Source organism: Cnephaeus nilssonii (assembly GCF_951640355.1).
Source record: "Cnephaeus nilssonii genome assembly, chromosome: 5".
Lineage (NCBI taxonomy): Eukaryota > Metazoa > Chordata > Mammalia > Chiroptera > Vespertilionidae > Cnephaeus > Cnephaeus nilssonii.
Genome location: NC_137076.1, coordinates 84786269 through 84799875, shown reverse-complemented (window position 1 = coordinate 84799875; position 13607 = coordinate 84786269). Strand labels below are relative to the sequence as shown.

At 45.2% G+C, this 13607-nt stretch overlaps 1 protein-coding gene across 1 annotated transcript in view; it reads left to right on the top strand.

The window, feature by feature from the left end:
* Positions 1–5776: 5776 nt before the first annotated feature.
* Positions 5777–13607, top strand: part of PRELID2 (PRELI domain containing 2) — a 64695-nt gene continuing 56864 nt past the window's right edge. Inside the window, exon 1 of the mRNA XM_079772534.1 lies at positions 5777–5927. Within this exon, the coding sequence (XP_079628660.1) occupies positions 5853–5927 (75 nt within the window). The 5' untranslated portion in view covers positions 5777–5852. The remainder of the gene's footprint in view (positions 5928–13607) is intronic.

Below are 13607 nucleotides of genomic sequence, written 5' to 3'. Positions count from 1 at the left end.
TCTGTAGACACACAGGTGCCTTTAGTCTGGACACTCTTATGTGTTCTGCCTTTAAATCATTCCAGTTTTCTTCCAGTGACTATGTACCTGTTAGTTTAAACCTTTGCAGATAAAAATTTGGAGAGACTGGATTCTATTGTCTTTGGAAGCTTTAGTTTTTCCTCTGTAAACTGCAGATAATCGTGGTAATGGATGTGGTAGTGCTCCATCCAGATTCCCTCTTCAGGGCCTATGCTCCCTGTAGCAAAAGTTACTGGGAGTGTTCTCCACTACAAGGGAATTGCCTCACCCAGTCCCCTAACCTTAATGGGAGTTACCCAGCACCAGAGCTTTCTAGGATTGGCTAGGCTCAACTGGGACCAGATTTTGTGACAGATGATCTCTTTGCCCAATCCTGCATTCTTCATTTCCTTATGGGTATATCTCCCTAAATCATCTCCGGTTCTCCTGCACATAACTTCTTGTCTCAAAGTCTGTTTCTGGAGAACTCAATCTAAAAGAAATGCTACTTCTTCAGATTGTTGCTAAGATTGAATATATAAAGCCCTTTGGAGAGCAATCCCTTTGGAGTTGGGAATGGACTTAATATTTGATGGCTATCACTATTCTTGGGTGGTGTGCCATTGACTGAAAGGTTCTCATTTCTGTCTGATCTCATCAATCAGAGTGTCCTTTGAAAAAAATAATGTAATAACTAGTTCAAAGCAAAGTTAAGTTCTGTTGTTTGTTATTTGTGCTTCTACTTACCCTTCCTTTGCCCTCGCGCCTTCATAGTTGCTTCCTTCCCTGTCCCTTCTCTTCTCCTTGCTTCCCCTGGACGCATCCCAACCCTCCATTATCTTTCTGCTCCCACTTTCTTCCCCTAGAAAAATAATGCGGGACGGGAAAAGACTTGGCAAATTTATTCACATTGAGGCTGAATATGATACCCCTTTCCTTTGTCATTTGAAATTCTCTCTGTGTGCCTTTGGTTTCATTATCATTAGTCTTTGTATCATGGCCACAATTGCCTCTCACTCATTTCTGGTCTTCAGTTTGGTGTGAGATCAGTCTTTTAAAATTGGTCTTTCCAGATAGGAAATATCTTAAATAGATTATTTTAAAATGCATGCATTAATTGCTACTGCTATTACAAAGAAAATTTCCCCTTTTATACTAATATTGTGAGCTGAATTGGCCTTAGATGATGCAATTTTACCAAGCAAACAAAATGAATAAAATTCTTTCTAAGCAATCAAGGTAAAAAGAGAAAAAAACAGAGAGTCGAAAATATAAATGTAAAGGCGACTCAAATTTCAAAGGTCTCAGGAGCTGGGTTGATTGGAAATGGAAAAAAGACCTGGCAATAAATGGTTCTTTTTCTTTTTTCTTTTTCCTCTGGTACATGAACTCATAACAGCTAAATTTTTCTTCCACATCATATTAGGTAGGAGTCTCAGTAGAAAGTAATAAAAAACTCAACTCAAGTTAAGCACAAAAGGGGAATTAATGGAAGGACCTGGAGGAGCTCAGAAAATTCAAGAAGGAGATGCAGGAAGTAGGGCAACTTGTGGGATTCCGAGACTAGAACTGGGTGGGTGTTACTTCAGTATGATTGGTGTCCTTATAAAACAGGGAAATGTGGACACAGAAACAACATTTTAAATGTAACACATTTCCACCTTCAGAGTGCCCTGATGTCCTTGGGATGAGTAAGTGGCATTTGTCCTTGCAAAAGTCGCTCAGCCAACCAGCCCAAGCAGAGCCAACAGGTGCTTGGTCCTTCAATCTTGCAGGACACAACCTTGGCATTTTGTGGCCAGTTCATTAGGAGTTGGCTAGCAGCTTCCCATTCTGGAAGAAATCAGTGGTGACAGTGGAGTAGGGGCACAGGGCCCAGCTTGTCAGGGGGCTTCAGTTTCACACTCAGTGTCCAACATGGAGAGTAGCAGTCAGGTATGGGACCCCTTAAACTCATGTGAGTGAATTCTCTTTCCTGTCTGAGCCGGTGCAGTCTCCTCAGGAAGAGCCCCCCCTCCCCTTCCCCACCATAAGGAGGGGTTGGTGATATAGTAGAAATGCTTTATACAGACATTCAACATGTAATGGCTTTGGCCCCTAAATCTCCACCCCCCTCCTCATTCAGTATTTCAAAGAAATACTGCCCATAGGTTTAGTAAGGGGGGGTTTAAGAATTAATTACAGCCATGTGCCCATTAACAACATTTCTGTCAACAATGAACCACATTTATAGTGGTGGTCCCATAGATTATAATGGAGCTGAAAAAATTCCTATTGCCTAGTGATTCTTAACCATCATAACGTCTTAGCACAACACATTACTCACTTGTTTGTGGTGATGCTAGTGCAAACAAATCTATTACACTGCCAGTCCTATAAAAGCATAACATGCAATTATGTACAGCACATAATATTTGACAATGATAATAATCGACTGTTACTGGTTTGTGTATTGTCTATACTTTTTTTTTTAAATAAGTCCACTTTTAAAAAATATATATTGATTTTTTTACAGAGAGGAAGGGAGAGGGATAGAGAGTTAGAAACATCGATGAGAGAGAAATATCAATCAGCTGCCTCCTGCACGCCCCCTACTGGGGATGTGCCCACAACCAATGTACATGCCCTTGACTGGAATCCAACCTGGGACCCTTCAGTCCGCAAGCCAATGCTCTATCCACTGAGCCAAACCCGTTAGGGCTTGACTATACTTTTTATTCTTATTTTAGAGTGTACGCTTTCTAGTTACATAAAATAAGTTTGCTGTAGAACAGTATGCTGTGTAATTCTGGCAGTAGCCTTGTGCATCTCATGTTTACCACGTCTCTTGACTGCATAATTTTTCTTGTGCTTGATTTTAATCTCGTGTTGTTTTGTACTGGTGGCAGCCTGAGAACAAGAGGCAATGCCATATAGTCCAGGTATGTAGTAGGTTATCGCATCTAGGGTTATGTACGTGAACTCTACGATGTTTGCGCAACAAAATTGCTTAAGGATGCATTTCTGAGAACATGTCCCTATCTTCTAGTGGTGTATGACTGCATTGGATTTAGCAATTTAGCAATTGGTGACGTTGACAACAGTAGTTTCAGTGGAGTGGCAGGGGCCCAAACTTCATGAGTTCGAGAGGCTGAGGTGCCAAAATGGAGCAGAGAACTGGAATAGAGCTGGAGGAAGATAGGCGGTTAAGAGTGGATGCGTTTAAGATGGAAGAAATCATGGTATACTTGTGTGCTGTTTGGAATGATCCAATAGAGGCAAAACTGATGATGCAAGACAGAGGCGGAGATATTACTGGAAAGATGTCCTTGAATAAGAAAGTGGACAAGGAACTTCCAGTGATGCCGTGTTGCTATGCAGGGGAGAAAAAAAAAATTCTCTGGTCCCTCTTAGGGTTCCTGGCTGGGTCTGAAAATTAAACTGACAGACATATAAACAGGAGAAAAGCATGTTCATTTACTTACCAGAAGTTTTATATGACAGGGGGCCTTCATAAAGAAATAAAGATGTGTAAAAATGGTGTTTTAATGCTAGGTTTGATGAAAAATGGACTGCCGTGTAGCAATATGATAGAACAGAGAAGATGAGGTAAATGCAGTGAACTGGGGGAAACGTGGCAAGTCCTATTTGTTCGAATTCTTCCCATGAACCCTGCATCCTGGAGACAGTATGCTCCTTTCCTCCAGGTATAGAGAGGGCACTCCTCACACGCCGGATTCATGGCCTGCTTCAGGGGAGAGGGAAGGTCAGTGAGAACTTTCTGTGGCTGCTGTTTTCTCAAACTCCTTCAGCTTAAACTACTCAATATGCCAAGATGCCATATTTTGGGGTATTGTGTTCTGAACCCTGTCTGCTGGTTAAGTACAGCTATTACTAAATTTTATAAATTTATAATGTATAAACTCTATTTTAAAAGGTAATAGGTATTCAAAACCCATCCCTTCCTAACTATGTCACCACCTTTACCGTCGTCAATGTTCTTGTGGTTCTGTCTGTTGTCCGTGCATGGTGGAAATGTCACACAATGGTGCACTCCTGTGCTCGTTTTCCCAGTGCCACGTTTAGTGACATTACCGTGGTAGTCTGAAATTGGCCACAGTGGGAGCATTCACACCACCGAAGTCATAAGCATTAGAAATCGGGGCTTGAGAGCTGTTTGTGAACCATTTGACAACTCATCGCTGGATTCAGTGGACAAGTGGGGAGACTGGCCCTCAGTTCAGTGCCCATAGTTCATCCAGAACAGGAGAGAAGGCGGGGCATTTGGACAGGTGGGTGGGTAGATGCGGAAGAGAGAGGTTTCCTATTTCCTAAGTGAAAAAGGAAGCCAGGGAAGCACCCCAGAATAAGGCTGGGAGGGAAGTGGTGGAGGTTAGAGTGGGAGGAGTGTGGCACACTAAATGGATTAGAGAAATGTAGTGTTTTGATCTGGCATCATTAAAGATCCCTTGAGGTTAGTAGTTATGAATTCAAAAGAAGCCCGATAGTCCTGGCTGGAGTGGTTAAGTGGTTAGAGCATCAGCCTGCACACCCCAGGGTCTCCGGTTCAATTTCTGTCCAGGTTGCATACCTGGGTTGCGGTTCCCTCCCCACCCCTGGTCGCCCCTGGTGGTGGTGGTAGCGGAAGGGGGCGTGCTGGAGGCAACTAGTTGATGTGTCTCTCTCACATCTCTCTCTATCCTTCTCTCCTCTCTCCCCCTCCTTCCCTCCTTTGCACTCTCTCTGAAAAGCAATGGAAACAATATACTCTGGTGAGGATTAACAAAACAGAGGCCTGATAGCAGTGGATGTATATCTCCCTTGTTCAGCAGCTTGGATGAAGCAGCGAGTGACTGGACAGCTGGTTTTATCCAAGGCTAGGCTTTTGCGACCAGTGTGACCATGTGTCAGGGTCAAGTGAGATGATAAAATTATAAATGTAAAAGCCATCGACTCACAGACCTTCCTTATGCATTCTAGCTAACATCATTTACTACCTACCGCTCCTGCAACTTTAATCCATTATCCTGTTTATTTTCCCATTTGGTTAATTGGTTAAGTCACCGGGCTTACCACTCCTGCTGACTGTGCTTTATTTACCGCTGAATCCAGAGCTACCACAGTGCTTGGTGCATAGTAGGTGTTCAGGAAGTAGTATGGTGAAGAACTTAATGAATGGATCACTTGCTCCTTCTCATCCAATGCGCACAGTCCGAGGGAAGAACACGAACAATTCTTTTTCTAACTCCTTGTTGTTTTTTCTCCGTGGTGTTTAATCTTTAAGAATCAAAGGAATTTTTGGAGCCAGCTACTAAACCTGAGACCCAAAGTCAAGCCTGGGAGGCAGCTGCCCGGGGCCCTGTCTCACTGCACTAACAAGGAGGTTATATTACAGCTCCCAGGCGCTCGGAGGGTGGCTGTTTACCGTGTTTATTCCTTTTTCAGGGTCGCCATCAGCAGTTTACAGCTTCCTCTGTGGCTCCAGACCAAGGGATGACACAAAGGCACAAACAAGTCCCAAAGTCCAAGGCTCCGAGGCCTGGCGGGCAGCTCCGGGCCTGGCCGCAGGCACCGCGGGGAGGGGTCCCTCCCGGCCGCTCCAGGCGCCTCCAAGCGGCGACTGTGGGGCCCGAGAGTGCAGGGCGCGCCTCCCCGGCTCCGCCGCCGCCGACAGAGGACGTTGGCGGAAGAGGGCGGGGACGTGACCGCTTGTCTGTTTCCCCGAGCGGGACAATAAAGTTTCCAAGTTTGAAAGAGGAGGAAAAAAACCCACGCCCCCTGGGTCGCCCTCGTGTGGTGGCCTGCAGTCTGGGTGGAGCTCGGGTGGCCCTGCGCTCGCGGAGGCGTGGCGGGCGCGGGGGGGGCGCGCGGGGATGGGGGTCACTGTGGAGGTGCACCAGGTGTACAAGTACCCCTTCGAGCAGGTGGTCGCCAGCTTCCTCCGAAAGGTACCCGCCCGGCTCTGGTCTGGGGCTCCGGTTCTCCCACGCCTTCTCCGCCCGCCAGCTGTCTGCGCGCCTGCCGCCCGCTTCTGCCGCTGTCCCTCCCCCCCTCCCGTCTCCGCGTCCCCATCTCCCCCGGCCTCTCTGCTTCCCTCTTGTCCTCTTTATCCCCCTTGTCCCCTCTTGTCCCCCCTCCGCTCCCCACGCGAGAGTCCGCACCCACATCTCCCCCCCAGCTGCGGTCTGCCTCCTGGCTGTGCCGGGCGTGGGTGGAGGTTTCCTCGAAGGCTCCCCCCTCCGGCCGAGGGAAGGCTCCGTGTGCGGCCTCACGTTCCCTCTGCTGCAGCTGCGGGGAGAGGCTCAAGGGGAGAGTTACAGGAAACCCACGTTCTGGGGCCACGCGGATGTTGTGTATGACTTGTTGTCTTTCAAGGACCCCTTAAAAGCGAGGGGAGCGGGGGGGGGGGGGGGGGGCGGGTTACTGAAGCCATTATCTCAGTTTTCTCTGCATTCTTTCTATCGCCTGCCCACCTTCTCTTTTATTCAACAGCTGTGGGACTTGGGGCAGATGGCTTACCCTGCCTGTGCCTTAGTTTCGTAATCTGTGAAATGGGGACAACAGTAGTATCAGCTCCCACGGTTGGTTGTGAGGAATCCGGTGAGATAATTCATGTAAAAGTGCGTATTCCAGTGACCGATGCCTCTAAAATGTTGCTGCTGTTTGTACTCCTATAACGGAGCATCCTAGTCTCAGTACTGTGACCCTCTTTATCCCAAGGGCAGCTCCGAGGAGGACCGAGGTTCCTCGAAATAGGATGATGGGAAATTTCTTAGAAAAATCAAAAGCACCCAGGCCTGGAGGTGTGGCCCCGGACTCTAGTCTGGCTTTACCTTTAGTTAGTTCGCTTGATGACCTTGGTCAAAGGTCATCTTCTCTGCAGGCCTCAGTATCTGCGTCTACACTGAGCAGATCTTTCAGGTTTCCCTTCAGCTTTCACATTCTTAAGCAAGATTTCACCAATGTGCATTAAGCAACAGCCACCAGGCAGTGCACTCCATATGCTACTTGGAAGCAAAACTAAGGGAGATGCTGGGGGAGGAAGGGGGTCATTTTTTAAGTGTTAAGACCTGACTTTTATTAGAGGAGATTATGAAGTTGGGGGCCCAGGTCACAAAGGAGTGAGTAGGATGCTGGTGAACATGATGTCACCATGGAGGCCTGTTTGGGGAGGTGGGAGAGATCCCAGCTTGTTCATGGCACCTGTTAGGTGCTCAATAAAAAAATCGGAGGAATGATCAGTGAAGCCCAAATTAGTGACCTGATGTGGTCTTTGCCTTAGGCTAGGCTTCTGGGTCCAAAAGAGAAGTAGTAAACACCCTTTTTGTGTTGTTAGGATCGGCACTTTGGAGGGTGGATTCTCTAATGCCACATCTCCTTGGAAAGCCTTTCTGGATTGTCCTCATCAGGAGGTGATCTCTGTCTTGTCAGAACTGGAGAGGCACTTTGGCCATCTTCTACACTGTTAGTTACTTCTGTGCATACCTTTTACCCTCATTAGACTACTAGAGGCCCAGTGCATGAAATTCATGCACAGTAGGGTCCCTAGGCCTGGCTGGTGATCAGGGCTGATCTGTGGGGCGACCAGCAGGGCAATTGGGGGGCCTCCGCTGGCACTTGCCTTGGCCGGCCTGGTGCTGCCCGATTGTCAGCTCCACCCACCGCCGCCACTGGCACCCACCTTGGCTGGCCTGGGGCCTGCAGGCTAGGGGCAGCTCCTGCATTGAGCATCTGCTCCCTGGTGGTCAGTGTGCATCATAGCCATTTCGTCAATTTGCATATTAGGCTTTTATTACATAGGATAAGCTTCGGCAGTGCGTACTCTTGAGGAAGCACATAGCACAATGCTGAGCTCTCATTTAAAGTACTTGGCACGCATCAAGATTCTGGGCTAAATGTTTTTTCTCTCTCTGTTTTCATTGAACAGTGTTTAGAAATTCTGTGTGCTAGGCTCTGTGGAGCTGATGGCTTCTCATGGGTGAGTGTGACATTAATAAATGATCAACAAAATGAACCCAGTTTCAATTTATGATGCGTATTTATACAGGGAAAGTTCGTGGAGGCCTGCTGAATCCTGGTGGCCATTAGGAAAGGCTTCCTAGAAAGAGTGGCATTTGTGAAATAGTGGCTGAAGCACGAATAGGAATTTCCCAGGCGAGAAGGGAGAGGGGAGGACGTGCTTTCATGCATTATCATGTTTACTTCTCCCAGCAGCTTCAGGAAGTAATTATGATTGACTTCCATTTCACAGTCTGGAAAAATTGTGGTTTGGAGAAGTCTAAGCACCTTTTCCAAGTTCCCAGAGCTAGCGGGTGGGAGAGCCAGGATTTCAACATTTCTGAATCCAAAACCCACAACCCTGATCACCAGCCTGTGCTGCTTGTACCCATAAGAACACAGATAATGATAGTCGTCCCTCAGTATCCTTTGGGATTGGTTTTAGGAACCCCGTCCCCCCTCAGATACCAAAAAATCCAAGGGTATTCAAGTCTCATACATAAAATGGTATAGCAGTTGCCTATAACCTGTGTTTGCATATAGGCTACAGTAGGGTGTGCCTATACGTAACTTCCTTTGTGTGGATTCAACATAGTGCTCATTGTGTGGCAAATTCAAGTTTTGCTTATTGGAACGTCCTGGGCTTTCCCCCCCCAACCATTTTCAATCCATGGTTGGTTGGATACAGAGAACTGATTGTACTGAGGGGGTAAAATGTTTCCGAATCAACTCTGCTTTGCTCTCTATCTCAGTTTCCTCTTGTCCACAGTCTTCTCGGAGGGTTTATTCATCTGGGTGGACCTTTGGTGCCCGCTCTAAGGGTATGGCTTTGCTGTGTGATAGGGTGAGAAAAATACAGTGTTTCAGTTACCTGCTGCAGTGTAACAAATCACCCCTGTTATTTAGAGGCTTAAACCAATAGTAGGATTCTCACGATTCTGTGGTTGACTGGGCTCAGCTGAGAGGTTTTTGTGTGCCACGTGTTGTAAGCTGAGGTCACCTATATGGCTGCATTCAGTTAGGACCTAGAAGAATTCTTATAAAATACTTAGCAAACTGCCTGGCACATAGTAAATGAAGACTGAGGAGGACATTTTGGAAGGTAGGGGCAGGGAAAGGGAAGGAGAACATTTGCAGAAAAGGCCTAGTGATGGGACAGTGTCAACACTATGGACAACATGACACTTCCATTGTTTCTATTCAAAAGCAATCTTCACAGATCCCTGGGAGGGGCTATGTGACTATTTCTGAAACATCGGTAAATCCAATGGCGGTGAGAATCTTCATCTTGTATTATTTAAAGCTGTTGGCAGTGGTGAGAATGACACCAGGTGTTAGACCAGTGAGGTTAGACCCGTGGGGTCAGACTGGACCTTGGTTCGGCAACCTCGGTACTTGAGTTCTGGCTAGGAAAGAATTCACAGCCCAGACTCAAACCATAAGAGTAAGTTTATTAAGGAAGTCACAGAGGTAGAAGAAGTGAGTGGTAGAAGAAATGGGCTCAGGAAACAAGTTACAGAGGCAAAAGAAGGGGCCCTTGGATCTTAGGAGAGAGAAGGGTAAAGGTAATGCTGCTGAGGGTGTCGGGGCAGAGGAGGAGGATGGGGAGGGGAAGGGTCCTCTGTCCTAAGGGGTTTTAAGGGTCGGATTTTAGGGGAGGTCTCAGGGAAGGATCTTAATAGCAGCTTTCGAGGTGTGTCTTTCCAGGGTTGTGGTCCCACTGATTGGTTGGCGCCAGGCAGGGATCATTAGTCAGTGCTGCTGGTCCTGAGGTCAGCTGTGGTGTGCTTGTCTGGTTTTGCTGCTTTTCTGGGCCTGGATCCTAAACACAACTAAAGCCTAGATGTCTTTGATGCGGGTCAGAACCGCATTGTCCTGGGGGCTTAATGCTTAAGGGCTGTTCTCTGGCCCCCTTGTTCACCCCCCCTCTAAGAGGGTCTAACCCTCATGACTAGCGACATGTCAGGGGAGGAAAGGTCAGGGGAAGGTCTGAACCTCATGACCAGCGGTAGGAAAAGTCAGGGGGTCTAACCCACATGACCAGCAATATCCTGGGATGGAAAGATTATGGGGGGGCGGGGTGCCGGATCCTTGTTTTCTGCCCTGATGACCTTCTATTCCTGGCCCATCATCCTTGCTCTGCTCATGTCTGTCCAGCTGCCTACCACAGAGCCACGAACCGGAAGTCAGTAGACGTGGACTCAGTCGTTGTGCTGTCCCTGTTAAAAGCAGTTTTCAGGTGGCCTCAGGAAACAGTTGCACCAGCCTATGCTGTGCCCTTGTGCAAATTAGAAAGAGGCATCACACAGGGGTTTTATTCCACAAGCTCACAGTAAACGGGCCAGGGGAAAGTAAAGGGTCTGTTTATGCAAATTACAAAAAGGTGCTCCTTCCTCTAGGGGGCTGCAGCCCTGGTGCAGGCAGCCCTTGTGCAGGGAGCTGCATGCGGCCATCCAAGGCCATCTACCATCTTAATTTCTCATCTGTGAGTGCCAGGTACCCCACCTATCTCCCAGGATGGTGGGAAGACCAAATGTGTAACACTTTGACAAGCATAAGCTTTTTATAAGCCTAAAAGTTGTCGGAATGATATTTATGTATATATATATATATTTTTTTGGGAAATTACACTTCTCTTTTAGTCGTCTTGTCGTGTTTTCAAAGGAAAGCGCTTGGCAGAGGGGACAATCATATGAGGATCTCTGGGAAGCCTTGAATCTGATTTTGCACAACGGTATGTTTGAGGCCTCTTCAGCGCCAAGGAGGTTCTATTTTAAATAGAGTCTCCTGATCTGTGGCTTTTGGTATGTTAGGACTTGCCTTCCAAGTTATAATATACTACTATTTTTAAAACCTGAGAAATGTTTGCTCTTATACTTGCCTGTTGGGTACCAGAGGCAAAATATTAGCTACATGTTTTCAAAGCTAAGTGGCACCTTGAAAACAAACAGCACAGCACTCTTTGTTCATGAAATGTGTATGGTGTTTCTCAATGAACTCTTCCTGGAGGAATACTGTGAAACCCGAAATGGTTTATTCATCCAATGCTGAGCTGTGCTGTCCATGAACTACAGTGTCGGTGCACTTGACAGTGTATGTTGTGTTCTGTGTTTGCATGACAAGTGAACACAAAGTTGCATAGAGGAACATAGCAGTCTGGAAGGTCACTCATCTCTGGAAGCCCACATGGGTCTGTTTAATGGGCTTACCTTTCACGAGCTGGATTCAAAGACTTCTTAAATTTTGTATACCAGAAATTTAAACTCATTTGACTGGATTTTCTTGTTGATCCTCAAACAAGGCCACAGAAATTACAGTTTTTCTTACCATAGAGTTGATCAGGTTGATTTTCTTCTTATGCTACAGGCAAAAGAGTGAATAGAGGGTAAGCTTCATGGGCAGGGATTCTGCCATTTCTTCCTGATGTATCCCAAGTACCCAAAGAGATCCTGGAACATAGTAGGTACTCAACAAATCCTTATTGAATGAATGAAACACACTCTTCTAGCCCTTTGCACTCACTTGCTTTTTTTCTCGATTCCTTTATTCTACTCGGGATTTAATTTTTTAAATACCCCAGATTTTACAAAGCGCGGCAGTAGAATAAAAAACTGGAGTTTCTTTTCATACAAACTTATTTATTTGGATTTTTTAATATTTCAAATTATTGATACATTCAAAGAGTATAAAAAGAGCTGCTACCGATGCTAACCGTGTTGAGTCATACTCGACATCCGAGTGCAAAAGGCTAGGATTCAGCTTTATATAACTTCAGACCAAGTCAGTGTGGGATTTAGTAACATGCCTTTACTTTGTGGATTGTAATAAAATGGACAGATTAAAATAATTTCTTTGCTTCAACGGTGACCTCGGGTTTTATTTATTCTAGCCAGCAGTCTGATGTGCTAAACAAAATGGTTTGAGTGTTTTCCCTTAAACTCATAAAGGGGATTTATGAATGCTATTTCCATTTAGAGTAGAAAGTTGATTGGGTAATTAATAACGTTTCCATTTCTGATCCTATCTCTTCCCCCTTGCAAATCTGACACTTACTTGTCTGGAACGTCTCCCTCTGCAGAGCTCCTGAAATATTTGGGGTGAATCCACATTTCCAGAATAAATGATGTGACAAATGATAAGGCCTAGTTTAACATAATGGTTGTTATTCTTTTGGTTCACACTGTAATAGTGTTTGTTCCCTTTTACCTTCTTATCCTCAATTCTACTAGAAGATTAGGCACGATGTGGAGGGGAATGGTACAGACATGAGGAGCACGGGCTATGACAGCAGATGGGGGTCCAGAGTGCTTGTAGTTGTGTGAGCTTTGGCAAGTCAGTTCACTTTTCTATGCCTCAGTTTGCAAAATTAGAAGAATAAAAGCTATCATCTGGAACTGGGGGAAATAAATTGGATAATGCACATACACATACATAGCTTAATGCTGGCACACAGTAAGTGCTTTAAAAGAACTTGTTATACATTATGATAGTAATGCTACTACTACTACTATTAATTTATCACACTGTTTCATGAACCTAAAAAGTAAAAGCCTAGAGAAGTAATCTGCAGACATCTTTACTAACTTGGAGTAATAAAGGATAGAGAGAACATGAATAAAGTTGCATATTTGAATCATGACTTATTTTTAAAATGTCATTTATAAACATTAAAGTACACTTGGTAACTTATCTCAGGGAGGCTTTAGCTTAATCAGTGCACAAAAGACAGGAGATCTTTAACTATCAAAGTACTAGTAGTTAAACATTTATTTTATGTCTACTAATAGACATCCAAATAAGTGTGTGCCCTGGGAGATGAGAAGGTAAATAAAACATGGCCCTGGTCTCAAGGAGCTCACTGTGAAGGGGGACAGAGGGAAATACATTGATTTTCTGCAATAAGCGTTTTCTCAGGGACATAGCATAGGCATACAGTGTGAGTCAAGGTTTGTATTTTAATTATAAATCTGTGAGAACTTTTAGAATATTTAGAGTTGATGCCTTTTTTAAAAAGTAAATCTTCTCTCTACTATTCTTCTCTGATGTGGTGCTTTCGCTAATTCTAGTGGGGAGGGGTGTGTCAGGGAAGACTTGTATCTCGTACAAATTCTGAATTGCTAAAGCATAGCTTGTGAGGTTTTACTAGTCTAGGAAAGGAAGAAATATCTTCCCATAGTTTTAACCATCATTTAACTATATTTGGATTACAGGTGGATACTAGTAATATACTTAATGCCACACCACAGTAAGTTGCAAGATAAAGACTGAAGCCTTGCCCTAACCGGTTTGGCTCAGTGGATAGAGCGTCGGCCTGCGGACTCAAGGGTCTCAGGTTCAATTCCGGTCAAGGGCATGCACCTTGGTTGCGGGCACATACCCAGTAGGGAGTGTGCAGGAGGCAGCTGATCGATGTTTCTAATTCTCTATCCCTCTCCCTTCCTTCTTGTAAAAAAAAACCAATAAAATAAAAAAAGAATAAAAAAAGACTGAAGCCTTGTAAGTGTTAAAAAATGTTGATTCATTCTTTAGTAGCAAAACCAGCTACTGTTCATTGAGGACCTGCATGGTGCCAGATGCTATACTTTATATAAAATTATTTTCTTTAATTCATATAACTACCCTTTGTGGTA